This window comes from Chiloscyllium plagiosum, unplaced genomic scaffold (assembly GCF_037043375.1).
Source record: "Chiloscyllium plagiosum isolate Xiang-an unplaced genomic scaffold, Cpla_swu_hap1 HiC_scaffold_24, whole genome shotgun sequence".
In the NCBI taxonomy this organism is placed as follows: Eukaryota; Metazoa; Chordata; class Chondrichthyes; order Orectolobiformes; family Hemiscylliidae; genus Chiloscyllium; species Chiloscyllium plagiosum.
Genome location: NW_028270162.1, coordinates 31,373,781 through 31,401,742, shown reverse-complemented (window position 1 = coordinate 31,401,742; position 27,962 = coordinate 31,373,781). Strand labels below are relative to the sequence as shown.

Here is a 27,962-nt window from a genome sequence, read left to right as displayed (position 1 = left end):
TCATTCCTAAAACATACATACAAAAAGAGTGGTTTACCTTTGCTTTACGTTCTTTCCTCTCCCACCATTCATCAAACGTCCTAAATGCCACCATTTCAACCATTTTGCGATTCAAGTCTCGTTTCATTATGCTTTTAAGTTCCTTCATAACCACCAAAAGGACTCCATCAATGGTGGCTTTATGAGGATCCTCTTTCTTGACTTCATACCCAGGTGGTGGGACAGTCGGATCAAACTTTGGCAACGGAGTCCATTGCTGACCATGAGCTAGACTTGAATTCACAAGATATGGGCGGTATGGTTGCATATTTCCAAACTGCAAGTTCATTCCACCAGCAATGAAAGGTGGGTAAGGAGATGGCCCTTGACCTTGCATCATACGGCTCAACATCTGAGTCTGCATCTGAAATGACATCTGCATACTCCCCCAGTGATTGCCTATGCAGTTCATTAGGTCCATAGACATCAGTGGATACATGTTGGGAGGAAATGGATGAAGGTGAGGAAGCAGGGGAGGTGGTGGTGGGGGTGGGGGTGGTGGTGGAGGTGGGGGTGGAGGTGGAGGCACTCCAGGAGGGCACAGGTCTGGTCGCGCAGGAAGTGGAGGGGGTGGAACTGCAACAGTAGGATGGGTTGGAGGTGGTGGTGGAGGGGGAGGAAGAGGTGGTGGCAATGGAAATCCAGTTTGAGGTGGTGGGGGTAGTGGATGGAATCCTGGTGGTGGTATAGGTATAGCAGAAGCAGAAGAGCTGACCACAATAGTTTCCGAACATTCTGCGCTGGTTATTGGACTTGTACTTGCTTCATCATCTGATATCTCCATGTCTTCCCCCGATGACTGCTGGCTCTGTTGAAACAATGAATTTGAAACAACTGTAATAATTGCACAGAATTAGAAATTTGCAGTAATTAATGTTTACAACTTTTACGTAAACTTCAAACAACCCTTGTCTCAAATGTTTCTACTTTACTACAGTCTTTATTTTATCTCAGACTTCTCTTGATGTCAGACATCATCCTGCCTTGGAACTATATGACTATTCCTTTACTGTTGCTGGCTAAAAATCTTGGACCTCGCTCCGTGACAGCAATTAAACTACACAGACTGCAGCAGCTAAAGAAGGTGGCTCACCACCACCATCTGAAGGCAGAAGGGCAATTAGGGAGGTGTAACCAATACTGACTTTGCCTGTGATGCCCACTTCCCATGAAAAATCTTTTAAAATGTAGTTTGGTTTACAGTTTGTGATGTTACATCCTGGTTAGGAAATGTTATATCTAGGAACTTGAGAGGAAATATCTGTATGAATGCTAAAGTAAACATCACAATAAACATCAAATTGGGAGAAATCAGGTAAACAAGTCTACATCTCATAGCATCATGGCCTCCACCACAACAGACTTGTTAAGGACCAAGAAAGAAGAATTTCATGTTATGTGGAAATGAAACTTGTGGCAGAGTTTTTACTACTTTATTGCAATTAAGAAACAGAACAGGCATTGAAGGAGACATCCAACCTTCAGCATTGTATTCAGTACTGAGTAGATATTAACAATGCACAACAGAGCATCAAACTAATTTCAAATTGTATTCAGCTCACATATTGCATACAAAGGCTGGGTGGTTTTGGAAATTTTCAAATAGAACTTGTTCCTTTCTTACATCCTTTAACTTGTGCAATTATGTATTGTGAAACTGCAATGTTCTAATCTTGGAAGCAATCAGATCACTGTGCTCCCAAAGTATTCAGTAGGATAGATTTTGACTGAGTGCAAGAGTACAAACCAGGACATAGCAATTTGGCAGGTTTTTCTAATCTTTCCTGATCATTATTTGCAACAAAGACATTTACACAATAAAAAAATCATTCATGGGGTCTTTTGACTTGTGGGTCACTTCAGTGCATACAATGGAGCCAGACAACTTTCCAAGGAACTAGAAGTAACAGGGGAAATTTGTTACACCTCAGATTTATCCTTAATGAGTGAGCAACACCAAACATTTTCCGAATTTTTAAGCAAACATAATTGGAGTAGGAAGAATTAGTGTGACAAACATAAATGCAGATACAAACAAACCGTTATTAGAATTTGATAGGCTAGTTAGCTAAGACAAAAGAGTCACCTACACCCCACAGTATAGAATTTAGAAGGATAAAGGGAACACTTCGGAGAGACTCTGGAGAGATAAACAGCATAAATGTTGAGTCCAATGATTCTTCTTTGGAACTGGAAGGGTCGGGAAAATGACGTTGACAAAAGCTGGGGAGGAGCAAGTGAAACATGTTGGTGCTCAGAGCAAAAGACACAATAAGTTCTAATAGTCATTCAGGAGACATTAAGATGCAGAATAGGTGTTACTGATAAGTGTGAATAGGACAAAATAGGTTAACAGTACTGAGAACAAACCCATTCAAACAGAGCAGTGTGAAGGAAGAGAAAAGAAGCATAATCAAAGTGAACAACAGGTGTTTATGCATTGAAGTTATTGAATTCACTGTTAAGACCTGTAGACTATAATAGTTTCAGCAGAAAATGAATTTGGTTTCTCTTGGGCTTCACTGAAAATGACTGCAGTTCTAGGATGGAAACGTTTGTATGGGAATAAGATGATCCAATGAAATGGAAGCAACTGGAAGTTGAAAGTGATGTCTCAGGAACAAAGAGAAAGATGGAGAAACTCAGCAGATCTGGAAGCACTTGTACAGACAAAGTTAACTTAGAGTTAGTATATTCTCAAGATGACTCAGACTGGACTGGGAGAATTAATTGTTTCTCTCTCTCCAGAAGCAGCCAAACTGGCCAAGTTTCCCCAACATTTTCTTTTTGTTTCACATTCCTGGCATCTTTAGTATTTTGCTTTTATTCATGATGTCTAAGGAGCCTTGGAGAATTTCAGCATTGCATTGTGTAGATGGTATACAACGCTGCTATTAAGCATGCTATCGGGCAATAGAGAGACTGAATGTTTGAAGATGTGTCAGTCAAACAGGCTGCTTTAATGTCAAGTTTTCTGAATGTTGTTGGAACTGCACTCATCCCGACAACTTGAAGCATTCCAAAACACTTGTGACTTATGCGCTGTAGATAGCAGACAGGCTTTGGGGAATCAGAGGTGAATGATTTACCACATGATTTCATGCATCTGACATGCTCTTGCAGCCACAGTATTTATACAGCTAGTCCACTTCAATGAAAGCAAGGACTACAGATACTGGAGATCAGAATTGAGTGTGGTGCTGGCAAAGGCATTCCTGATAAAGGGCTTTTGCCCGAAATGTCGACTCTCCTGCTTCTCAGATGCTACCTGACCTGCTGTGCTTTTCCAGCACCACACTCTCAACATTTCAATTTCTAGTCAATGCTAACCTGTGGAATATGGTGCAAAGTTCAACTGGGAACAACAGACAATGGCAACTGTACTAAAAGTAATGATTCGGAGATGCCGGTGTTGGACTGGGGTGTACAAAGTTAAAAATCACACAACACCAGGTTATAGTCCAACAGGTTTAATTGGAAGCACACTAGCTTTCGGAGCGACGCTCCTTTATCAGGTGACAATCACCTGATGAAGGAGCGTCGCTCCGAAAGCTAGTGTGCTTCCAATTAAACCTGTTGGACTATAAGCTGGTGTTGTGAGATTTTTAACTTTGTACTAAAAGTAAGTGGACTTTCCTCTATCAAAGTTAAAAATCACACAACACTAGGTTATAGTCCAACAGGTTTATTTGGAAGCACTAACTTTTGGAGCATTGCTCCTACATCAGGTCAAGTTTTTTTTTAGGCAGAAGGAAAAAGGGACAAATAAAAAGAACAGCAGTTTGATGTGGTCAGCTGGAAGAAAAGGCTACAGATTCCTTGAGACTTACTAAAGAAGCATGCAGGAGGGGGAAATGATCTCTGGTTGAAGAGTTGCATTCTGCAGCCATGTAAGCTATCTGGGAGATTAGTCCCGGACTAGACAATAGGGTCAAAATGAATCAGTGAGCTTTATTGCTGGTAGTGGATTTGGGAGATCTCCACAAACGAAGGGACAATTGCTTGAAGTTATTACACAGTGAAATGAGACGATGTTAACTGCCTTGGAAGCTGGAGGTGACCGTGGCAGTTTGTAATTCTACAGAGAATGCTACACAAAAGAGGAATATTCCTTTAATCATGTTAGGTATAAATTGCCCACAAAAAGACATTTCAGTTAATCGTGCTTCTAGTTATTTGCTACAGCAAAAATTTAAAATGTGAAATCTTGTTTAACTAAGTTCAAATTTCTTTTAAAATTCTATTGATTGTTCACAGGGATCATAACAATATTATAATTTGAGATCATCTTTCTTGTGCTTTTTAATATGTTGTTTATTTTGTTTTAATAAAGCTCTCAATGACCAGGCATCTGCCTGCTGTTGGTGTGGCTTCACATTTCCTTACCAAGAATTCACAACATGTTAAGGAGACCAAATCGTTATCCAGGTCCTCAAAAAGAACGAAGTGCTCATAAGGTCTGCTACAGGAAAAGTTAGTAATTAAGAGGGTCATGCAAGTAGAAAAATGTTGATTCCCTTTTTAAATGTAGGGAGTAAATTATAGCCTAGACAGTCTTTTCTGGCACCACACTAGATTTAGTTTATTCCAAGCTAATCTATGACAGCAAAACAGCTGCTTCTCCCATTGACAATTTTTTTTTCCAGTGACATACATACAAATGTTTAAATTAAATATCCTTTTTGAATCAAAACCACTTAGGTTGAACAAGTCATATACCAACTGATGATCTAGCAGTCAATACTTCCTAGTAATAACATATTTACAAAGATCATTAACACTCATGGGCCCATGGTATTTATGAAGAGGCAGCAAAAGGTGCAGGTGACAGACCAAAAGTTATGCAAGAGCCCAACAAATCCAGGGATCTCAATGTTCGGGCCTCATTAACATTTTATTAGTTCCACTTCTTGCTTAGTAGACAGTCAATCTGGGAGAACTGGAAGAAAACACTAGCATTGGACTGCACCGGGACTCCCAAAAGGACTGTCCCTGGTGATTAAGGTGAGGTAAGAGAAAATGTGAATACTGATTTTCCTCTCCTCAATAACAAGTGGATGGAACAGGGGTGCAAGAGTAGTGCTGTTGGGAGGTCGACAATCGGGAGGTGCTGGGCAGTGGAAGACTTTCCATCTGGGTTGGGAGGTTGAAAGCTTCTTTTGGAGACTGAGAGAAAACAAAGTGAATGGCAGCATTATTTTAAATGTCTATACTTTACCAGACAAGTAAAAATTGCATATTATAGAAAGTGGCTTTAAGTTCAGTTACATGCCAGTCACTTGGACAAACTAACATTAATTTCACGGGAGTGAATGCAGTTCTCAAAAAGGGAAATGTTCTCTTAATCAGTAAACAATTTGCCAAGATACTAATCTTATGGACTCTGTGATGTTGTACAAAGCTGTTGAAATTGCTTTAAAGTGAAAATCTGTACAAAAGTTTGTCATATACAAATTAGGTGAAAAGCTGAGAACGGCCTCATTTTAATCTGGAAAGAAACTTGCTACTACGTTCGCTACATTTTTCTCTAATATATGCCAATAACAGTACCCTTCCTTGATTCTGCTGCTGTCACTTGATCAACATCCAGCAATGATATACAAGACTAACTCACAACTTGGATGTCATCCGCCATAAACCAAAATATGGTTCAGTACATTGTGCAGTATTGAACATCAATGGGATTATTTTCTAATCATTCCCAAACATCATTATCGATCTAACAGAAATATTAGAGTTTGTTTCAAACTGAAAACATAAATTTATATATTACCTACAAATGATGCAGGTACCCCATTTTTAATTCTCAATATCATTGCTAATATAGGCGGAGATGAATAAAAACAAACTTTTAAATTCAGAATGGTAAAGCATAGCTAAATACTTGTACAATATTAAATTTAAAGAAATACTGATTCTCTGAGACAAGTTTCCTCTATTAGAATTCTGTATACTTTCCACCTACTGCAATACATTCATTAGTTAAAAATAATTGTCTTATACTCCACTTATCTAAAAGAACAACAATATTAATCTTCCTTCCTTGAGATATACAGTGGTTTAATGCCTTTGGGCATGTGTTCTAATCAATAGGTGGGAATTGATGGAAACTCAATAGATTATGTATCATGCACACATGTTATGTGCAAACATATAAAATTGTTAACCTTTGGTGTTATGAATCAAGCTACTGATGCCATCAAGATGCAGAGGCAGCTTTAAATTTGACAATATAAAAGTGTGAATGGCATTTAAGGTTTATATATATCTACACAAATCAATATTTCACAGGTGAAACCTTACATGCAAAGCTTGTTACAATCATAAGGACTTAGTGCTTTATTAACAAGCACACTGTGCTGTACATCTCTATGACTATGACTCTGACACTCCACCAAATTTCAAAAAGGAGAAAGAATAGGAAATGTAAAGAAGAAATACAGAAGTAGCACAAATTTTAACCACAATCACAGTGACAGAAAATGTTTCTAGCTTCTAAAAGACCACAATATCAAGATAGTTGCTGTTTTATTCATAATCCTGATCGAGCATACTGGATTGAATAAACAAAGTTTTTGATCATGAATGTTATATTTTTTGTTGAGAAAATAAATCCTCATGGTATTAAAATAATTGCACATTACTAATATTGTATTTATTTCTATGCAACGATATAGAGGAATTATGAGTATCACCTTCCAGGTTGCACCCATGAAGATTCCATCTTCTAATATTCATAAAATTACACATTGCACCACATCAGGTGACACTCAACTCCTTTGACTGAAGCACAAATAACTTGAAAAAAAATTGAGATTACATTTACAAATAGACTAGGTGAGTATACAATTTAGTCTTTTAACGTATTTGTGAAATTAAAATGCATCACATGATTAATCCTGCAACATAACAAAGCTTCACTTTTCATTTTAGAAGGTAGTGATTGTTTCCAGTAGATTTTACACAAAATAAAATGAAAAACAACTCAGATTGCAACTTCAGAGCTTTACAACTCAACCTATTTCACACAATCAGAAAGAACAACACATTTCTTATATTCACTTGTGTAACCTTAGGGCTCCTTCCATGGATCATTACATATATCCAATGACTAACTGAGTAACAAAGACCTGCAGAATCCTCGGCCGAATTCCCAAACAGCCAAATTTGCTGAAACATGAAGTTCAACCAGATTTCATTGTACATTATCCTGCTAAAAATGTGCCTGTTTATAGTGAGAGGACTTAGCTGTGATGCAACTGAAATTGAATAAATCTGCCAATATTCACACTTGGGGCTTACATTAATTACAGTCATTTGAATGAGGCATTGGAGGAATTGGAAATCAGCAAAAAGTTATCACCTTCACAAATGAACACAGGAAAATAACACGAAAAAAAAAGAAAATATATTCTTTATTCCCAGATTGTGCGCTAAATATGATGGACTTGCTTACTTGCAGCATTCCTTCACTACACTGTGTGTAACTTACCTTTATTCAAGGCAAAGTTGGCTGATTGTGAAAGCAGTGTGCTAGTTAAAACACGCCCATGTGTTTTGAAAGAAGACATACAATGCACCAGAATGTACCTCCAGAAAGCAAAATTTATACAGTAAAGAACAAACTAGTGTAGAGGCAAGGCAACAATAGAAAATTTGCTGAGTGCAAGGTTAGTTTTTATTTAGCAAAGAGTATTAAGACATAATGTAGCATTTACTTCAGCTTTATAGTAGGAGTTTAAGTGGTATCCATGCAGTTTTGGGTTAAATATTTTTGTCAGAATTGCACAGACAGAAACAAATGAAAAACCAACCAGAATAGATGTTTTTTGCAGAGATAAACGTTGCCATATAAATAAAATGATGATCAACGCAGTATTCATCAATGAATGATTTTGAGCAGTAAGTGAAGTAAACAGACTCCTCTTCTAACAATGGTGGTGATCACAGGTGGCCGCTTAATAACCTTAAAAATAAAGCTAAGATATTCAGTTGACACAAATGTCAGGGGTGATGCTTAAATGGAGTAACAAACCCAAAATTAGCTAAGTCCTTTAATTCATATTCAGTTTGCAACCTAGTTTTCATGTTTCTACATTATTGGTGTTACGCTGGTAGTAATAGCTGAAGGAGGCTTGGCGTTGAGTGTGCGCACACAGTCACTAGATGGGGCTTGTACTGTTGGATAAAACATAGACTGAAAAACATATTTATTATAATGTGGAACTTGCTACCATGTAGCAGTTCAGTCAAACAGTAAAGATGCGTCTTAAGGAAAAGCTAGTTGTGCTGGCTAGAGTGGTGAAAGATGAAATAGGGTAGTGGGCTTGGTGTGAAGTATAATCAATAGCATTTAGCTGTTGGGCTGAGAGGTGCATTTCTGTGCTTACAAACTCTGTGATACTATGTCACCTGATCAGTGTGTTTCATTCACAATGGTTGATCCTTTTCATTTTTGCATTCTTACATCTTAGATTGAACATTAGTTCAACAGTGTTGAATACTATCAAGCTGTCAGTGTATAACCATACAAAAACTTGTGTTATAAGCTGGTAAATAGCCAATGGAACTGTTCATTTTAAATCACGTGATGTTCTCTTTTAAACCAACTATGGCAACTTCAAAATTTTAAACAAATGTCCATGAAGTTTTACAAATCAGAATAGAACATTTACCAAGCTGTGAAAGGAAACATGAGGTAGGATGGATGGGACTGCCAAAGGAATGAGTTAAAATGAATGACTTCACGAGTTTTTGAGATTTTTTTTCAAAAATAATGAGTATTGGCAAGGATGCAAAGGACAGACACTCATGTAACACCAAGACCAAAAAAGGTCCCAGGTCCAATTTTCAATCTAGAGTCTGACTGATAGTAGATTAGCACAACAATTGATCCCAGCATCCTTGGGTGGGAAGGGAAAAATTAAAGTTTCACAATCCTAAATCATAAACCCAAGCTAGAAATATTCACACACAAATGGCAGTGAAAATAGCATCATCATTATGTTGTACCTTCCACCATCGAAAAACTATTGGGCAGATTTAACACGATCCCTCGGGCAAGGCACAGGACAACTGCAGCTAGCATTGGCATCACACACAAGCAGGTATCTGCAGCTGAAGAAATTGATTAACTGAAGGGGCACGAAAATTAAAATTTTAACTAGACTTAGTTGCATTCCTGCTGAAGGGCTTTTGCCAGAATCGCTGATCTTCCTGCTCCTCAGATGCTGCCTGACCTGCTGTACTTTTCCATCACCACTCTAATCTTGGCTGTAATCTCCAGCAGCTGTAGTACCCACTTCTGCTTAGTTGCATTACATTTGCTCTGACCTTTGGTACTATGATTGGAATTACAGATTAGGTATTTGCTCTGTGCAACATCTCTGTTGAGAGCACAACATGATGCTGAGCCTCTAGTTGCTTGCCCTTTTCATTTCAACTTGCACCCACTCTGATCTTGCGGTCCTTGGTCTTCTATATTGTTTTAGTGAAGTTCAAATTAAGCGTGAGGACAGGCACCTTATCTTTCCATTACTGTTTAGTGATTTTGGAATCAATAGAATTCAATTACAGATCAGAAACATTGATCCCATTTTATTCAAAGAACAGTTACTGGCATTTATTCTAATGTCACCTACACATCATGCAAACTAATCTTTTGTTTCTTTCCTTGTCCAGTAAGCAACCATTTTGTCTTGCACTTGTACTTTTTGCCATTTCAACAATGCTGCCTTCTACACCAGCACACACTACTCAACCATATTTCCATTCTCACCATTAGCCAAGTAAGAAAGTTGGCAGTTAGCCCACAGCCTGATAGGAAACCTACCCCACAGCCACAATATGCTGCAGGTGGGCTAAACTGATGTAGAGTGGCCAACAGTGGGAGGAATTTCCACCCTTTGGAGCTGCTAACCAACCTGATTGACAGGCAGCATCAAGCCTGACAGCGGACACTGCCTGGACTCCAAGCATGCTTGAGAAGACGACTCCAAAAGATCCCCAGGCCAGATAAGTACAGAGTACTGCCAAGGGAGGAAGCAGATTAGAGAAGTGGGTTTTAAGAGTCTGAGTGGGGAAGGTACTATCTTCTATAGGACATAACCAATGAATGCAGCGTATGAAGGGTCGGTGTAGAATTGTTGGGCTGAATGGCCTATTTCTACACTGCAGGGATTCTGTGAATATCCTGACATAGTAGCCCATTTCCCTAACACACTTGAAGTTAAAGTATCATTCAGCAGCACCCCTCTCCCCGCAATATTAAAGAAACAATTAAACAATATTCTCTCCAGAGATCAACTTTAAAAAACGCTTTGGCCAAATAAGTGCTAATTCTTGAAAACATAAGGCTAATATATGAAAAGCTCTAGATGACTTTCATTCTGGCATCCTAATACTTGGAGAGGTGTCACCAGACACATGCAGCTCCATTGGCATCTTCTCAGAAGCACTTTATTCTGGATATGTTAAAATACAGAGCAAAGATAACAAAGTCAAGAAAACTTTCACTTAATGTAGTCAGTTCAAAGTCATGCATGCTTCTTTAATATGATTAAAGATGTCAGAGAAGACTGTTGTTACCTTGTCAAAAGGTTTAATCCTCAAAAACATAATGATGCCCACTCCAAACTATGCATAAGGCAGCCAATCTCAGCATTAATTAACAGAATACTTTTCCAAATCTAAAATTGTAGTGTATTTGAAATTAGCTAAAATTAATAAATACATAAAGCATAGAAATTGGTAATGATTTGAAGAGGATGGATCTTCTACGCAACTGATCATCTCCTTCGCTGAAACACTAACAGGCCAAGAACAGAAATGTTAGAATTGGAGCAAAGTGGTTTATTAAAATGGCAAGTAATTGAAATGTCAGGGTCATTCGTACGGACAGAGTGGAGGTGTTCCATCAAACAGTCTTCCAGTCTGTGTTGCTAAATTAAAGGAAACCACATTGTGAGCTGCAAATACAGTAGACTTGATTGAAAGAAGTACAAGTAGAACATTTTACCTTGGTCTGCTACAGTGTTCCAATGAGGAAGTCATACCAGACTCAAACAATCACACGGTTTGTCTCTCCACAGATGCTGCTAGAGTTACTGAATTTCTCCAGTACTGTGCTTACTTCAGATTTCCAATATTTTGCTTTTATCTGAATGGGCTGAATTTTAGGACTTGCACAGCTACTTTGGGCTCTAATATTCAGATCCACAAGAAGGTATGCTGAAGTAGGTTTTGATCACAGCTCCACCCCCAAGGGCTGTCCAGGTATTTCACAGTATAGAAGGAGAAATCCATGACAAATTTCTGCAAGGCCAACTCAGCTAGTCCCTCTCCCCAGCCCTTCACTGCAACTCAAATCTTCTCTCTTCAGATAATTATCCAAGTAAAATTTGAAAGCGTCTCTGCCATGCACTCAGGCAGTAAGTTCCAGATCTAAACCAACTGCTGTGTAGAAAAGATCTCCCCCCTACTCCCTCATTTTCCTTTTGCTTCTGTCATTCACTTTAAATACAGGTCTTCTGGTTCGAAGTTTTGTAAAATTACAAAGGGTCAACGAGCTGAAAAATACCAGATGAAGTTCAGCTTGGATAAACTTGAGGTATTGTGTTTTGGTATAACAAACAAGGATAGGGCTTATACAATTAATTGTAGGTTCTTGGGTAGCGTTGTAAAACACAGGGACTTAGGGACGCAGGCACATAATTCTTTGAAGTTTGCGTCACATATAGACAGGGTGTTTAAAAGGCATATGGCACACTTGCCTTCATTGCTGAGTCATAGAGATGTACAGCATGGAAACAGATCCTTCAGTCCAACCTGTCCACACCGACCAGATATCCCAACTCAAACTAGTTCCACCTACCAGCACCCGGCCCATACGCCTTCATACCCTTCCTATTTATGTACCCATCCAAATGCCTCTTAAATGTTGCAATTGTACCTGCCTCCACCACTTCCTCTGGCAGTTCATTCCATACACGTATCACCCTGTGTGTGAAAAGCTTGCCCCTTAGGCCTCTTTTATATATTTCCCCTCTCACCCTAAACCTATGCCCTCTAGTTCTGGACTCCCCCACCCCAGGGAAAAGACTTTGCCTATTTACCCTATCCATGCCCCTCAAAGTTTTGTAAACCTCTATAAGGTCACCCCTCAGCCTCCAATGCTCCAGGGAAAACAGCCCCAACCTCTTCAGCCTCTCCCTATAGCTCAAATCCACAAACCCTGACAACATCCTTGTAAATCTTTTCTGAACCCTTTCAAGTTTCACAACATCTTTCTGATAGGAAGGAGACCAGAATTGCACGCAATATTCCAACAGTGGCATAACCAATGTCCTGTACAGCCGCAACATGACCTCCCAACTCCTGTACTCAATACTCTGACCATTAAAGGAAAGCATACCAAACACCTTCTTCACTATCTACCTGTGACTCCACTTTCAAGGAGCTATTAACCTGCACTCCAAGGTCTCTTTGTTCAGCAACACTCCCTAGGACCTTACCATTAAGTGTATATGTCCCGCTAAGATTTGCTTTCCCAAAATGCAGCATCTCGTATTTATCGGAATTAAACTCCATCTGCCACTTCTCAGCCCATTGACCCATATGGTCAAGATCTCGTTGTAATCTGAGGTAACCCTCTTCGCTGTCCACTACACCTCCAATTTTGGTGTCATCTGCAAACTTACTAACTGTACCTCTTATGCTCGCATCTAAATCATTTATGTAAATGACAAAAAGTAGAGGACCCAGCACCATTCCTTGTGGCACTCCACTGGTCACAGGCCTCCAGTCTGAAAAACAATCCTCCATCACCACTCTCTATCTTCTACCTTTGAGCCAGTTAGTTAGGAAATCATGTTGAGGTTTTGCAGGACTCTTCTAGAGTACTGTGTCAAGTTCTAGTCACCCGGTTACAGGAAGGATATTAAGCTGGAGAGGGTTCAGAAGAGGCAATATAATGTATTTACCAAGAAGTCGTCAGGTTTGGAAGGTTTGAGTTATAAAGAAAGGCTGGGACTTTTTTCACTGGAGCGTAGAAGGTCTGCCAGAAGTTTACAAAATGATGAGAGGTATCGATAGAGTTCATGGTAGTGTCTTTTCCCTGGGATGGGGTTTTTCAAGACTAGGGGGCACATTTTTAAGGTGAGAGGAGAGAAATTTAAAAAAAACTGAGGGGCAAATTTTTTTTACACAGAGGGTGGTTTGTGTATGGAATGAACTTCCTAAGGAAGTGGTGGACGTGGGTACAATTACAACATTTAAAAAACATTTGGAGAGGTAAGTGAACAGGAAAGGCTTGGAGGGATATGGACCAGAAGGAGGCAGGTGGGACTAGTTTAGTTTGGGATTATGTTCGGCGTGAACTAGTTGGACTGAAGGGTCTGTTTCAATGCTATATGACTCTGTGACTTGGAGAGAAATTATAGGTGAGGCCAACCAATGGTTAATAAAACATTTGCCATAATTTTCTTGCTTTGGTACTGTATTGTCTGTTTATATAGCCCCCCCCCAAAGTCACATTTTTTCTTAATCATTTTCTCAACCTGCCATGCCACCTTCAACATGTTGTAGATATATAGCACAGGCCCCTGTTCTCTTACACCTTTTTTTAGAATTGCATTTTTCATTTTATGTTGCCTCTTCTTACTTTCTCTGCCAAAAGAGTGGAGGAATTGTCTATTAGTCTCAAATGTGCAGCCTCACAGCACAGAGTATTTTGCTGGTTTGGAGACATCTGGAGGACAGCGCTTTATTTATTCTGGTACTTGCTTCAAGGGTAGAAATTCCCAAAGATTCCTATAAAAACTTTTTTAAAAAGGATCTCATGAGACCAAGAGGGAAGTATTCAAGATTAATTCCTAGAAAGTAAAATATTTCTCTCTACCAACTACAGAAAACTAGTAAAAGACACCCTTACTCTTATAGAAAACATAAATTAAACAACATAAAGAGCAGTCCTATACTTTTACTGCATACATATTTTTAACTTGTTCAAGTGATTTGACTGCTGCTGGTTAGGCTAACATCGATTGTCCATCCTAATTCCCTGTGAACTGCCTTCTTGAACCACTGCAGTCCTTGAGTGTACACATAACAAGTCTGTTTGGAAGATAATTATACTGCTGCCCTTGTCCATCTAGGTGATAAAGGTCATGTGGTTGGACTCTGCTGTCAAGGGCACTTTGCCCAGTAACTGCAATGCATTTAGTTACAGTGTACCTTTCTACAACAAAGGACATGATACTTTTACAACAAAGTCATAAAAGATCAGATAAATTTGTAGTAATTCCTCTTGACCAAATATTCCTGAAATAGTATTATAAGTATAAAATGCTAGAATACTCAGGTTAGCCCCAATAGTTGAGTATTTAATTTTTTTAAATTTCAGATTTCTAGCATCAATGGTACTTTGCATTTCAATCCCTGAACCAGAATCCTGCATTATTAAAACATAATGCTTCAACATGTATAACTTCAAAACTTTTACTCATCAGCCCCTATAAATCTCAATATGCCAGATCTCTTCACAGAACTTGCAGCTTTTTTTGCGTATCTGCCGCTGTAAATACTCAGAATGCCTGGAAACAGTTAAATATTTCACTTCTTACAAATGATTTTTTTTCAAAACAAATTCAGCATCTCACAAAGGAAAATTACAGTTAAGTTTTAAAAAGTAGTGTTACAAAAAAATGAAAAGCTCACTGTCGCACTGCTGTGACTTTATTGCATAAATAAAACATATAGTTTGGTTATATTTTCTAATGATTATTTCTGTATTTTCATCCCATCAGCAGAGCTTCAATGCTGGATTTTGGGTGGGGGAAAGGGGCAAAGATTTTTTGAGAACAGCAAGTACAAGGTATGGGGTGGCGATTTAATATCAGTTATTTTTGATTTGGATTTCTGAATTTGAATTAACGGCCATGGGATTTTCTGTGTGTCTGACAGGGTTTAATGACTAACTTTTATGTATTTCCCTGGGCATGGCAATTTCTTTTAAAGCACTGACAGAATGACTTCCAAGAGAGAATTGGGTTTTTGTTTAGATTGGGAGAGGTTTATGAGCAAACAAGGTAAACAGTTGTGCATGAAGCTCCAGTTTAAAAGTTTAGAGATTGATTTTGATTAGGGGTAACATCCATAGCTTGGGGTAAAGAAGTAGCTCAGATTGCACAGTTTAGCCGAAACTGGATGTGTTGCTCCTGAGAAATGGGAGAAGCTAGTTTAGAATAGTTTTTATTTAAAAAAATGCTTTCATTTAAAAAGTTCAGTAAATGCTCTAGGCCAGAAGTGTTTGGTTAAAATCCTCAAGGGATTATTTAATGCTGAGAAGGAATAACCTTGATTATGTTAAGAACCAACAAAGATCTAACGCAATCAGATTCTTACAACTGGGAATTGAAGCCATAACCAAATCAAACCCCATGTGGGATATTGAAGGGAATTCTGTTTAGCACTTGAGTACTGTAATAGGATCATGTTGGGATAAATGGGTTTGTATTTTTACCTAAATCTTTAAATTTTTGTTTTTTTTAATGGTTTGTTCTATCCAGTTTCTTTCATTTTTTATATAATAAACTTCTGCTTTATTGTTAAACCCAAATCTGCCACATTGTGTATTTGTGCTTCAGTGAAAAATCTTGTTAAAACCAACACAAAAGAAAACAAAATATGATTTGTCAAGCTAGATTTTAGTCTGAGATCTGACTTGCCCTGTAATAATATCAACTGGGATTATAACACGTTTTACCATATTGTATGAACTTTTAACTTTGTAAACAAATTAATTTCATGGGTTTCAGATTTGAATATGTTTTGATAATTGTAGCTGGAAAGCTCAATGAGTTGGTCATTTGACTATCTGAAAGCTTTATTCACTTAGTACATTGGCTTCTCAGGAGGCAGTGACCTCTGTCTGAAAACACTAGACATTCCAGTCTAGAATTCCTTCTCGACCGGCATTGTGGATCGACCCTCAACTGGTGGATTGCAGTGGTTCAAGAAGGCAGCTCACCACCACCTTCTCAAGAGCAACCAGGGATGGGCAATAAGTACTGTCCAGTCAGTGACCCCCTCATCCCACAAATGAATAAAATAAAAACATTGGACACAACTCAACAGTAGACACTGGTTGCTGCGTTTTTGATATTAGAGAGGAGAAATGAGGTGAGAAGAGAGCATTTTATATGAAATGTGAAAAAATATCCTTATGCAGTATGGTCTGTCTACAATGTCATTGTAATAGTTTTAGTTCTATGCTTAGTATATGGTTTACTCAGAGTCTGTCAAATGAGTTTAGAGTTTCTACATGTGTATGGAGGATGTTGAACAATGAACAAATTGAAATTCTCAGCTCAAGTGCAGTTAAAACACTTATTCCATGGACAGTTATGACAGGATGATTAATTGTAAATGCAATATATGATTATACTCCTCTCTGCTGTATCATCACATCAGTGTCAAATGTCACTGCACCAGACACGAATCCCCTTAACTTTGTCCCAGAAACAACTCATTTATATAGCACCTTTTAACCAATGGAATGTCCCAAAGTGTATTATAAAGCAAAGTATGACACCATGTCACATTGGGACATATTAGGAGACATTTAAGGGTAAGAGGATTGCTCCCCATTCCCACCAGTCCCATAAGAAATAGTGGTGGCAAGCCAGGAGAGGGAAAACAAATTTACTCTACAAAGTACTGGGGACAAGCTAAATTAATACAGTGGACTCTGACCCTCAGAGCCAGGAAGTCCCATTCTCTGAAGCTGCCAGCCAATCTGACAGAGTCTCTCTACTCAGGGGCTGACCCCAATGGGGAAAGGGCACCAAAGGCAGAACCCCGCTCTTACTCACAGTTTTTAAAACAATTTTCAAAAAAAAAAATAGGAAAACCGTATTATGGCCTGAGCATGATAATATTAGAGTCAATGGAGCTTTTAGCAAGCCCAATTGATCCTCACAAGTCTTTTACATTGGCTAAACAGGCGACCAATTTTAGCATCTAACCACTTCTCTCCCCAACCCCTCTGTAAAAAAGGTTGGTCAAAGTGATTGGCTTTAAGGAATGGCTTATTGGAGGAAAGAAACGTAGAGAAGCAAAGGGTTTTCAAAAGTGAATCCCAGAACTTGTTCCAATGATGGAACCATTATAATTAAGAATAGAGGACATTCACATTGTTATTTAATTTCAATAGTTCAAGAGTACCAGTATAACTTTTCTATTTCTCATGGCATCCTTGATCATATATGCCTAGATGTGATGATTCAGTGGTGATTTTATTGATGAGAGAGTCAGCATCAATAGCTACCACCTGGGCCCAACTGAGATCACTGTTCTCTCCATCTAAAACTAGAAATATTGACAAAACTCCTGTACTTTAAATAAAAGGTCTAATTCACAAAATTGTACACAACCATGTGCTCATTTGGTGAATTTACCAACAATAAGAAGTGTGTGCACCAGGTCACTGACAAGCAAGGTTCGAAGAACTAAAATCCACACTGCATGTGTTAACTCTGCTTCGACCCATTCATAAATCACTCTCAAAATTCCTTGTGCAAACTGACTATCAGACCAAACCATCTGTGTATATTTTTGGTTTGAACAGACTTTCTATGCACACCCTCCATTATATACATTTGCTGGTCTCCACTGATCCCAACTCATTCAGGTTGCCATTCACATTTTCTGTCCATCAATTACTACTTCTCCCTCACATTCTGCATTATACTGCATCATGATTAAGACCTTACCCTCACTTTGCACATCTACCACAAGCCGAATGAGAAATATTTGAATCCAAATGCTATTTTTCATTTTGAACAGAGCCATTTGGCAAAGCTACCTATTATTACACTAAAGTACCTTCTGGGTGGTCACTTCATACCAACAGGCACTGACAATCTCACAGAAGGAAACATAAATGGCAATAAAGTTATATTTAATTAGATGGCTGTAAGAAAAAATGTATTCCCAAGATGAAGCAATTCCAGATAGATTTCAGAAATTAGTTTACATGGAATGGATTGAACTATTGCATAAGCTACTACAGGTGAAACACTTGGCATAAATTTTGAAAATCGGAGTCGAGAGGGTAGTGCTAGAAAAGCACAGCAGGTTAGGCAGCATCCGAGGAGCAGGAGAATCGAGGTTTGGGGCAAAAGCCCTTTATCAGGAATCACCAGGAATTTTGGAAATGCCTGGATGCTGCAATGGAAAAATAAAAGTCTCTTCGATTGGATGATTTGGAGATGCCAGTGTTGGACTGGGGCATACAAAGTTAAAAATCACACACCACCAGGTTATAGTCCATCAGGTGGTTGAATGAGCAGGGCTCCAAAAGCTAGTGTTTCCAATTAAACTTGTTGGACTATAACCTGGTGTCGTGTGATTTTTATTTTTGATTGGCTATTGCTTTGATGGGATTTTCTGTCCATTCTACCTCGACTCTAGCACGGGGATATAGTTTATTTGGATTTCTTTGGCTACTGATCTTCAGCAGTGACCAGAGTATTGTTTCAGTTTAAGAAATAAAGTGATAAGCCAAAAGGTCCTGCAGTCTCATCTCAGATTTCTCACCCCTTCTGCTGGTGCTCGGCTGCATTGAGAATACATGCAAAACTGAATTGAGGACTTTCCTCCTTACATTCAAAATCTTTGCCACCTCAGAATACTAATCAAAATAAAACATTTTGATTGCATACAGGAAATAATTGGCCCATTTTTGAGTGAGTTAACAGCATGTTTGAACATAAGGCTTGATGAGCACATGAAAAACCAATGTTTTCAACCTCAGTTTGAATATTGTTCGGTTCTTCACTGAGTTTGAGTACATTAGTACATAAAGCCAAGTACAATAGAGAGTTTTTTTCTGTATTGAGCATTTTCCCCTCTTTTCCTCATGGTACTGACACTTTCTGAAATACAGAAGCAGCCTTCATTACATCATCTAGACAGCTATTTCACACACACTTCCCTACAACATGTTCATTGACAGTTTTTACCCTTGGAAGCATTACAACATTAATTTCTCTCCTCACTAATGCCCCAACACAGGTACCAGAAAAGGTGTGTTAAATGGTAAGCATAGATTCTGCCATCAATCCTGACATGGAACTACATCTCCGTTTCTTCACTATCACTGGGTCAATATCCTGAAATTCCCTTCCTAGTAATACTGTAATTGTACTTCACCAGATAGATAGCGATTAGTGAAAACAGAATGATAGAACACTAACAGCATGGAAGCAGGCCATTCAACCTATCGAGTACATACTGACCCTCAAAAGGGCATCCTATCCAGATCCACCCCTCTACCCTATCCTGCATTTACCATGGCTAGTCCACTTAGCCTGCATATCTCTGGACACTATTGGCAATTCAGCACGGCCAATCCACATAACCTGAATATCTCTGTACTGTGAGAGGAAACTGCAGCACCTGGAAGAAACATATGCAGATATGTGAAGAATGAGCAAACTCCACATAGACAGTCGCCCAATGCCAGAGTTGAACCCAGGTCCCTAGCGCACTACCACTACCTTGTCAAAAGAATTATTCAGGATAGGAAACAAATAACAGCCTTAACAGTGATACTCAAATCCCATGAGAGAATTTTCAAGAGAACCATATTAAATGGGAGCAGACTAAGGAGGATTAAAAGGAACAAAATGAATAATGAATGAATGTAAACACACAAAGTGTGGTGAATAAGGTCAGATGCATAGTGTTCAAAAAAGATGAAGAAGGAAAATAGATAAGCAGGATGTCAGTACTTAAAAGGGAAGACATTGTAATGGTGGAAAAAGGAATGTTCTACAGGGTGCCAGAGTCCATGTGGTTAAAGCTGTGAAGAAAGAAAAATATAACCACACTTATTTTTATTCTAAGAGCATTCTACGGGGTTACCAATATAGTCAGGGAAAGAAAGAAGCAAATCTGCAGTGAAATTATTGGGATGTGGAAGAACTATAAAATGGTGATATTGGGAGTTTTTATTCCAACTGATATGTGGGCAATTAATGTTAGTGAAAAAGAAAAGGAAGGGGAGGAATTTCAGTACTTCTGGTGAAGGAAGTTGTTGGATGTGGATCGGAGATATGAGGTGGACTCTTAGAATAAAAATAAGTGTGGTTATATTTTTCTTTCTTCACAGCTTTAACCACATGGACTCTGGCACCCTGTAGAACATTCCTTTTGTATCTGTGAAGGAACGCTTAAGACCAAGAGTGATGCTCGTATGATAAGGTTTAGATTAGTAACTGAGAAGAGCAAGGAACAATCTAAAGTAGAAATTCAAATCGGATCATGGCTAATTTCAATGGAATAAAAAGTGGTGATTTAACCAGGGTGAATTGGAACTAATTTTTAAACAGAAAAACTCTAGAATAGTGATCTTTAAGGAGATGCGTCACATACACATTGTGTTCATTTCAAGAGAGATTTGTCAACAGAGATGTCAATAGGGACACATGCCCAAGGGTGCCATTTTCTTGCCGTGGGGCTCGGTGTTATGGAACCCACATTGTACTCAAATTCCTACCTCTCTCTGCATTATTACATGATCTAATAACCTGAATAGAGTGTTAAATATATAATTATTTGAATTTGTAAAAACAAAAACACCCTATATATTCTATCCATTGCCTGAGTTACTCAAAATTAGTCTCTCAGCTCAACACTTTAAAATCTGGAATCAGTGTTAATCAATTTCTCACCACCCATGGCAGTGGCTGCATGTATTTTTGTGGGATGATGAATACATTGTTCCAATTGAGGTGCAAGCTGCAAAGGTTTCACAATGAATTTACTCAAATTTTGGAAGTAATGATTCTACCAATGTGTCCAGCACAATTCAAAGGCAATCTTACTTTGTGCTTATAGGTAGATCTGGTCACTAACGACCTCTGCAAGACACTCTTCTACTTTTAAGCCGCAGAGGCAGAAGAAGTCAGTTTCTGTAGCATTGCTGAACCCTGCAATCCAACGCAGACACTTGACTGCATTACTGGATGCTCTTTTTTTGTGTGAAGTTAGGTTCTCCATTCGCCAAATCAATTTCATTCCATTGTACTCACAAAGCTTCTTTTTCAACTAATGCGTGAGACATCATGCTTTTTCAGAAACTTATTTGCCCCATGGCATAACTAATCGAAACCTTACCATAACTTGGTTTCAAGATGCAGATCATTAACATAGATTAGAAATAGCAGGGGGTCAACTACTGGTTTTAGTCAGATTCCACTCAGTTCATCCCTCATGCATGATAATACAAAGTATTTTTACTTATTAGCTGTCTGTTGTGTGGAATGAGGTAAGTAGTGGGGCCAGTATTGTCTTAAATAATGTGCTGCCTTGAATTTCTGTTTTATTTTTAAACTGAATGAAGCACTTTTTAGTTACAAGTTTGTCTAAGGCTTCAATGAGATGCTTCAATATTGTTAGTGAATGCAAATCCCCAAAAGCCAATGTTGAATTTAAGGTGGTTAATCCATCAGTTAGTCTGAAAAGGGAACAGACCTTGATAACGTGCAGCATTATGTTTAAGTCTCTTCACAAGTGCATTAGGAATTGCACTGAGGCACTAGCAGAGGGGCCATGGCTTGTCCTGAACCTGTTTAACAAGAACCATTCTTACTGTGCTGCATCAGGAGTCCTGTTACTTACTTCATCTATTACAATAGCCAAGTAGTCAAGCAGGTTCCACTACTTCCAAGTCTGTGGCTGGCTGCTTTACAGCAAGAATTCTTTCAAGCACATTGAAGGACGTGTGACTGCGTGGTTTAAGTGTCTCTCATTTTTCCACCTCTCAAACTCAGATTTTGAAAATAAGTGACAATCTCAGTCAGTCATTTGAATATCAAACTGACATACTGCCACAGTGATCTTTGCCCTCACTCCCCTGCCCTGCTATTTCAACCCATCAGTTTAGTGGCTCCATTCTCTAAAATAACTAGAGCATAGATATAGTAACCCTCCGCCTATGAAAATAAAGCACACTGTTAAGGTTTCCAATGCATTCCACTTATATAGAACTTAAAGGAGGCAGCTTTTTTGTATATACATTCAACAGTGCAAGTTTTGTTACAAAAAGAATTCTAATTTCACAAAATCGTTGACAACTGACACTGGTGTAACATGGCAGAATAGATACAAGATGCTACAGAAAGAAAACTACATTGCTTCCAAATAGACTTCATTAACAATCCCAAATGACCATAAATTGACTATAAAAAATACCGATCATTATGTATCTTAAGTTTACAAAGAATTTGCATTTAATGCCTTTTAGATCCCAGGATGTCCGAAATGATTCAAAGCCAATGGATCACTTTTGAAGCAAAGATGAGGAAAGAGCAATGGATGTCATTTATATGAATTTTAGTAAGGCATTCGACAAGGTTCCTCACAGTAGACCGGTTAGCAAGGTTAAATCACATGGGAGACAGGAAGAACTAGCCATTTGGATATTTGGATACAGAACTGGCTCGAAGGTAGAAGGTTGCTTTTCAGACTGGAGGCCTGTGACCAGTGGTGTGCCACAAGGAACAGTGCTGGTCCATTGCTTTTCGTTATTTATACGTGATTTGGATGTGAACATAGAAGGTATAATTAGCAAGTTTGCAGATGACAAAAAATGGAGGTGCAGTGGACAGCAAAGAAGGTTACCTCAGAGTATAACAGGATTTTGATCAGATGGACCAATGAGCTGAGGAATGGCAGATGGAGTTTAGTTTAGATAAGTGTGAGGTGCTGCATTTTGGAAAGGTAAATCCGGACAGGACTTACACACTTAATGGTAAGATCCTAGGGAGTGTTGCTGAACAAAGAGACCTTGGAGTGCAGGTTCATAGTGGAATCGCAGGTAGATAGGATAGTGAAGAAGGCGTTTCATATGCTTTCCTTTCTTGGTCGGAGCATAGAGTGTAGGAGTTAGGTCGTCATGTTGCATCTGTACAGGACATTATTTAGGTCACTTTTGGAATATTGCATGGAATATTCTCCTGTAGGAAAGATGTTGTGAAACTTGAAAGGGTTCAGTAAAGATTTACAATGATGTTTACAGGGTTACAGGATTTGAGCGAGAGGGAGAGGCTGAATAGGCTGGAGCTGTTTTCCCTGGAGCATTGGAGGCTGAGGGATAATCTTATAGAGATTTATAAAATCATGACGGGCGTGGATAGGCTAAATAGACAAGGTCTTTTCCTGGGGTGGGCAAGGCCAGAACTAGAGGGCATAGATTTAAGGTGAGAGGGGAAAGATTTAAAAGGGACACAAGGGGCAACTTTTTCACGCAGAGGGGTGGTACATGTATGGAATGAGCTGTCAGAGGAAGTGGTGGAGGCTGGCACAAAAACAAGATTTAAAAGACGTCTGAATGGGTATATGCATATGGGTTTAGAAGGAAATGGGCTGTGTGCTAGCAAATGGCTACATTAGGTTAGAATATCTGGTCGGCATGGATGAGTTGGACCGAAGGGTCTATTTCTGTGCTGTACATCTCTATGACTCTATATCATTAGCTGGGGGAAGAAATGTTGGGCAGCATATCGAGAAGACTTTTTCCTCTTCAAGCTGTACCTTTAACATTAATTTCATAACCAAATAATGCCTATAATTAATGCTCATTTGAGAGAACATATCTGACAATGGTACTGAAATGAATTGAGAATTCACGTTATGCATTCATACCCATAATGAATTTGAACAACAAATCAAGAATCTTAAATTTAAACAAAGCCAGTTACATTGGTGTGAGGGATGAACTGGCCTAGACAAATTGGGAAACAGCCTAACAGACATGAACCGTGAAAAACATTACAAGAAATGAATCATTACTTTGATAAACATTTATGTTCTATTGAAAAAATACAGTTCAAAAAATCCATCCATGGCTCATTAAGGAAGTTAATGGTAGCACTAAATTCAAATAAAAGGTTTATAAAACTGTGAAGAATAATAGTAAGCCTGAAAGACAGCAGAAATGTTAGAAACTAGAAACAACGTAAACTACCCAGGAGTATAAAAACAGATTTCGTGAACACCTATATGCATACAAAACAGGAAAACAGCTAAAGTTACCCATTGTCCTTTAGAAGGAAGGAGAATGAGAGTAAGGTTGCTAATATAATAATGATATAAAAGCTAGGTGGGAAGCTCAGCTGATTAGGATCAAAAGTTACAAAGAGAAAGAGACAGGTTAAGTGAGTGTTCAACAAGACAGCAGATGGTGTATATTTTGCAGAGGTGTAAGCTTATGTACATTGATCGTAAGGATAGAACAGAAGAATTTTTTTTAAAGTCATAGTAATTGCTAGTGTTGCTGTTCAAAGAGACTTGAAATGTATTTGTAAAGGAATACAAAGTTTATACGCAAGTTCAATCAGCAGTTAGGATGGCAGATGGCATATTGGCCTTAACTGTATTAGGACTGAAATGTAAGAATTATGAAGTCTTGTGATATTTATTAAAGACCTTTGGCGACACCACGCCTTGAGCACTGTACTATTTAGAGTGTCTATTAAAGGAACAATATACTTGCACTGGCAATACAGCAGAGATCCAGGAGATGGAATTCCTTGGATGACAGAATCTGTCCTCCATCAAGAGGTTCCTTCCCTTGTCTGGAGAATAGGTGGGGGGGGGGGGGGGTGATTAACAGTGTCAGGATAAGGGGGTTGATTTTTTAGGACGGACATAAAGGAGAAATTTTCTCACGGAGGTGGTGTGAATCTTTGGAATTCTCCACCACAACATGTTGTGGGTGTTCCATCATGGAGTATATTCAAGGTTGGGATATACAATTTATTTTGACCCCTCAGGGAATCAAGGCTATAGGAAACAGGCAAGAAAGTGAAGTTAAAGCCAATTATCAGCAAGATCACATCAAATAACAGAGCAGGCTCAATGAGCCATGTGCCCAACTGCTGTTCCTATTTTCTATGCTATAATGCATTAAAGACACAAACGCATAACATAGTTTAATGGGTTTCTGACATTGAGACACAAAGGTTACCAACTGAGCTAGGGTGACATGGTTGTTCTGGAGCAAATTGTACTTTTATTTCCAACTTAGAGTTTTGATTGGGTCTGAATTAAAGTAGGGTGTTGTGCACAGTATTGAAAGTTATTCTGGTTACATAACAGTGAGAAAATAATCAATACATACCAATTATAGGGTCATTGAATCATAAAGCATGGAAACAAGCCCTTCGGCCCACCATGTCTGTGCCAACCAAGGAACATTGAATTACTCTAATCCCATTTACCTAAACTTGGTTCATAGCCTACTATGTCCTGGCATTGCTCATGCAGATGCTTTTCAAATGTTCTGAATGTATCTGCCTCCACCATCCTCTCATGTGCAGACATGATAGTAAGATGGAGAAAGCGAGGACTTCAGATGCTGGAGATCAGAGTTGAGACTATGGTGGTGGAAAAGCACAGCAGGTCAGGCAGCATGTGAGGAGCAGGAAAATCGACATTTCAGGCATAAGCCCTTCATCAGGAATGAGGCTTGTGGATCGGGGCTGAGAGATAAATGGGGGAGGGTTAGCTGGGAAAGCGATAGGTGGATAAAGGTGAGGGAGAAGGTGATAGGTCAGAGGGGGCAGTGATGGACAGGTCTGGAGCTTGGGACTGGGATAATGTGAGGGGAGGGGAAATGAGGAAGCTGTTGAAAACCACATTTATCCCATGTGGTTGCAAGGTCCCAAGGCAGAATATGAAGTGTTCCTCCTCCAGGCATCGGGTGGTAACGGTTTGGTGGTGGTGGTGGAGGTCCAAGACCTGCATGTCCTTTACGGAGTGGGAGGGGGAGTTGAAGTGTTCAGCCACGGGGCGTTGGGGTTGGTGGGTGCGGGTGTCCCAGAGATGTTCTCTAAAACAATCTGCAAGAAGGCATCCTGTCTCCCTGATGTAGTAGATGACATTGGTAGAAGTACAGGTGAATTTCTGACGGATGTGAAAGACTCCCTTATGGCCTTGGACGGAGATGAATGGAGTGGTGTGGGCCCAGATTTTGCACTTCCTGCGGTGTCAGGGAAAGGTGTCAGGAGCGGGGTGTGGGCTGGTGGGGGGTGTGGACCTGACGAGAGTGTCATGGAAGTAATGGTCTTTTCAGAACACTGATTGGGGTGGAGAGGGAAATACATCTCTGGTGGCAGACGTGGCGGAGGGTGATGCGTTGTATGCAGAGGTTGGTTGGGGTGGAAGGTGAGGACTGAGGGTTTCTGTCCTTGTTGCGCTGGGAGTGGTGGTGTACAAGGGTGGTGGTGCGTGAAGTGGAGATGTGCTGGAGGGCATCGTCGAACATGTGAGAAGGGAAGTTGCGATCGTGGAAGGCGGCCATCTGGGACTTTGAGGTGGAATTGGTCATCCTGGGAACAGATGTGGCGGAGGATTTAGGAATAAGGGATTGCATTTTTACAGGAGGTAGGGTGGGAGGAGACAGTCTATGTAGCTGTGGGAGTCGGTGGGCTTGTCGTATACATCTGTGGTTAGTTGCTCACCAGAGACGGTGATGGAGAGGTCCAGGAAGAGGAGGGAGGTTGCCAAGATGGTCCATGTGAACCTGAGGTCAGGGTGGAAGGTCTTAGTAAAGTTGATGAAATGTTCAACCTCCTAGTGGGAGAACGAGGCAGCACCAATTCAGTCATCAATGTAGCGGAGGAACAGGCTTTTGGGTGGGGGGGGGGGGGCCGACGTAACTGCAGAAGATGGACTATTTTGCATATCTGACAAACAGGCAGGCATAGCTGCATCTCACGCGGGAGTCCATGTCTATCCGTTTGGTTTATCTTCACCATGGACATTAGTCCCTGTACACCGATCCGCCACAACAAAGGTCTCCAAGCTCTCCATTTCTTCTTCTCACGCAGTCCCAACCAGTACCCTTCCACCTCACCTTCAACAACCTCTCCTTCCAATCCTCCCAATTCCTCCAAACCAAAGGGATAGCCATGGGCACCCGCATGGGACCCAGCTATGCCTGCCTGTTTGTCAGATATGTGGAACAGTCCATCTTTCGCAGTTACCACCACCTCCCACCTGTTCCTCTGCTACATAGATGCCTCCATCAGCGCCACCTCGTGCTCCCAATACATTCCACCCCGACCTCAAATTCATCTGGACCATCTCGGCAACCTTCCTCCCCTTCCTGGGCCTCTCCATCACTGTCTCCGGCAACCGACTAACAACAGACATCTACTACAAGCCCATGGACTCCCACAGCTACCTAGACTACCGCCCCCCCCAGCCTATCTCCTATATAAACACCATCCCTTATTCCCAATTCCTCCGCCAGGATGACCAATTCCACCTCAAAGTCCCAGATGGCCTCTTCCTTCCATGATCGCAACTTCCCTTCCCAGATGGTTGGCAATGCCCTCCAGTACATCTCCTCTACTTCACGCAATACCGCCCTTGAAGATCACCCCGCCCAATGCAACAAGGACAGAATCCCCCGGTCCTCACCTTCCACCCCACCAACCTCTGCATACGACATATCATTTTCCGCTACTTCTGCCACCTCCAAACGGACTCCACCAACAGAGATATATTTCCCTCCCACCCCTATCAGCGTTCCAAAGGAACCATTCTCTCTGTAACTCCTTTGTCAGGTCCACACTCCCCACCAGCCCATACCCAACTCCAGCCACCTTTCCCTGCCACTGCAAAATGCAAAACCTGCGCCCACAACACTCCCCTCACCTCTGTCCAAGGGCCCAAGGGATTTTTTCACATCCATCAGAAATGTACCTGTACCTCTACCATTGCACCCAGTGTGGTCTCCTCTACATCAGGGAGACAGGACACCTCCTTGCAGATTGTTTCAGAGAACATCTCTGGGACACCCGCACCTACTAACCCCACCGCTGAACACTTCAACTTCCCCTCTCACTCTA

At 40.0% G+C, this 27,962-nt stretch overlaps 1 protein-coding gene across 5 annotated transcripts in view; it reads right to left on the bottom strand.

The window, feature by feature from the left end:
• Nucleotides 1-27,962, bottom strand: part of setd1ba (SET domain containing 1B, histone lysine methyltransferase a) — a 135,829-nt gene that overhangs the window by 72,453 nt on the left and 35,414 nt on the right. For all 5 annotated transcript variants that reach the window (XM_088000050.1, XM_088000052.1, XM_088000053.1 and 2 more), the window contains one exon: nucleotides 38-847. In XM_088000050.1, the coding sequence (XP_087856176.1) occupies nucleotides 38-847 (810 nt within the window). The remainder of the gene's footprint in view (nucleotides 1-37; nucleotides 848-27,962) is intronic.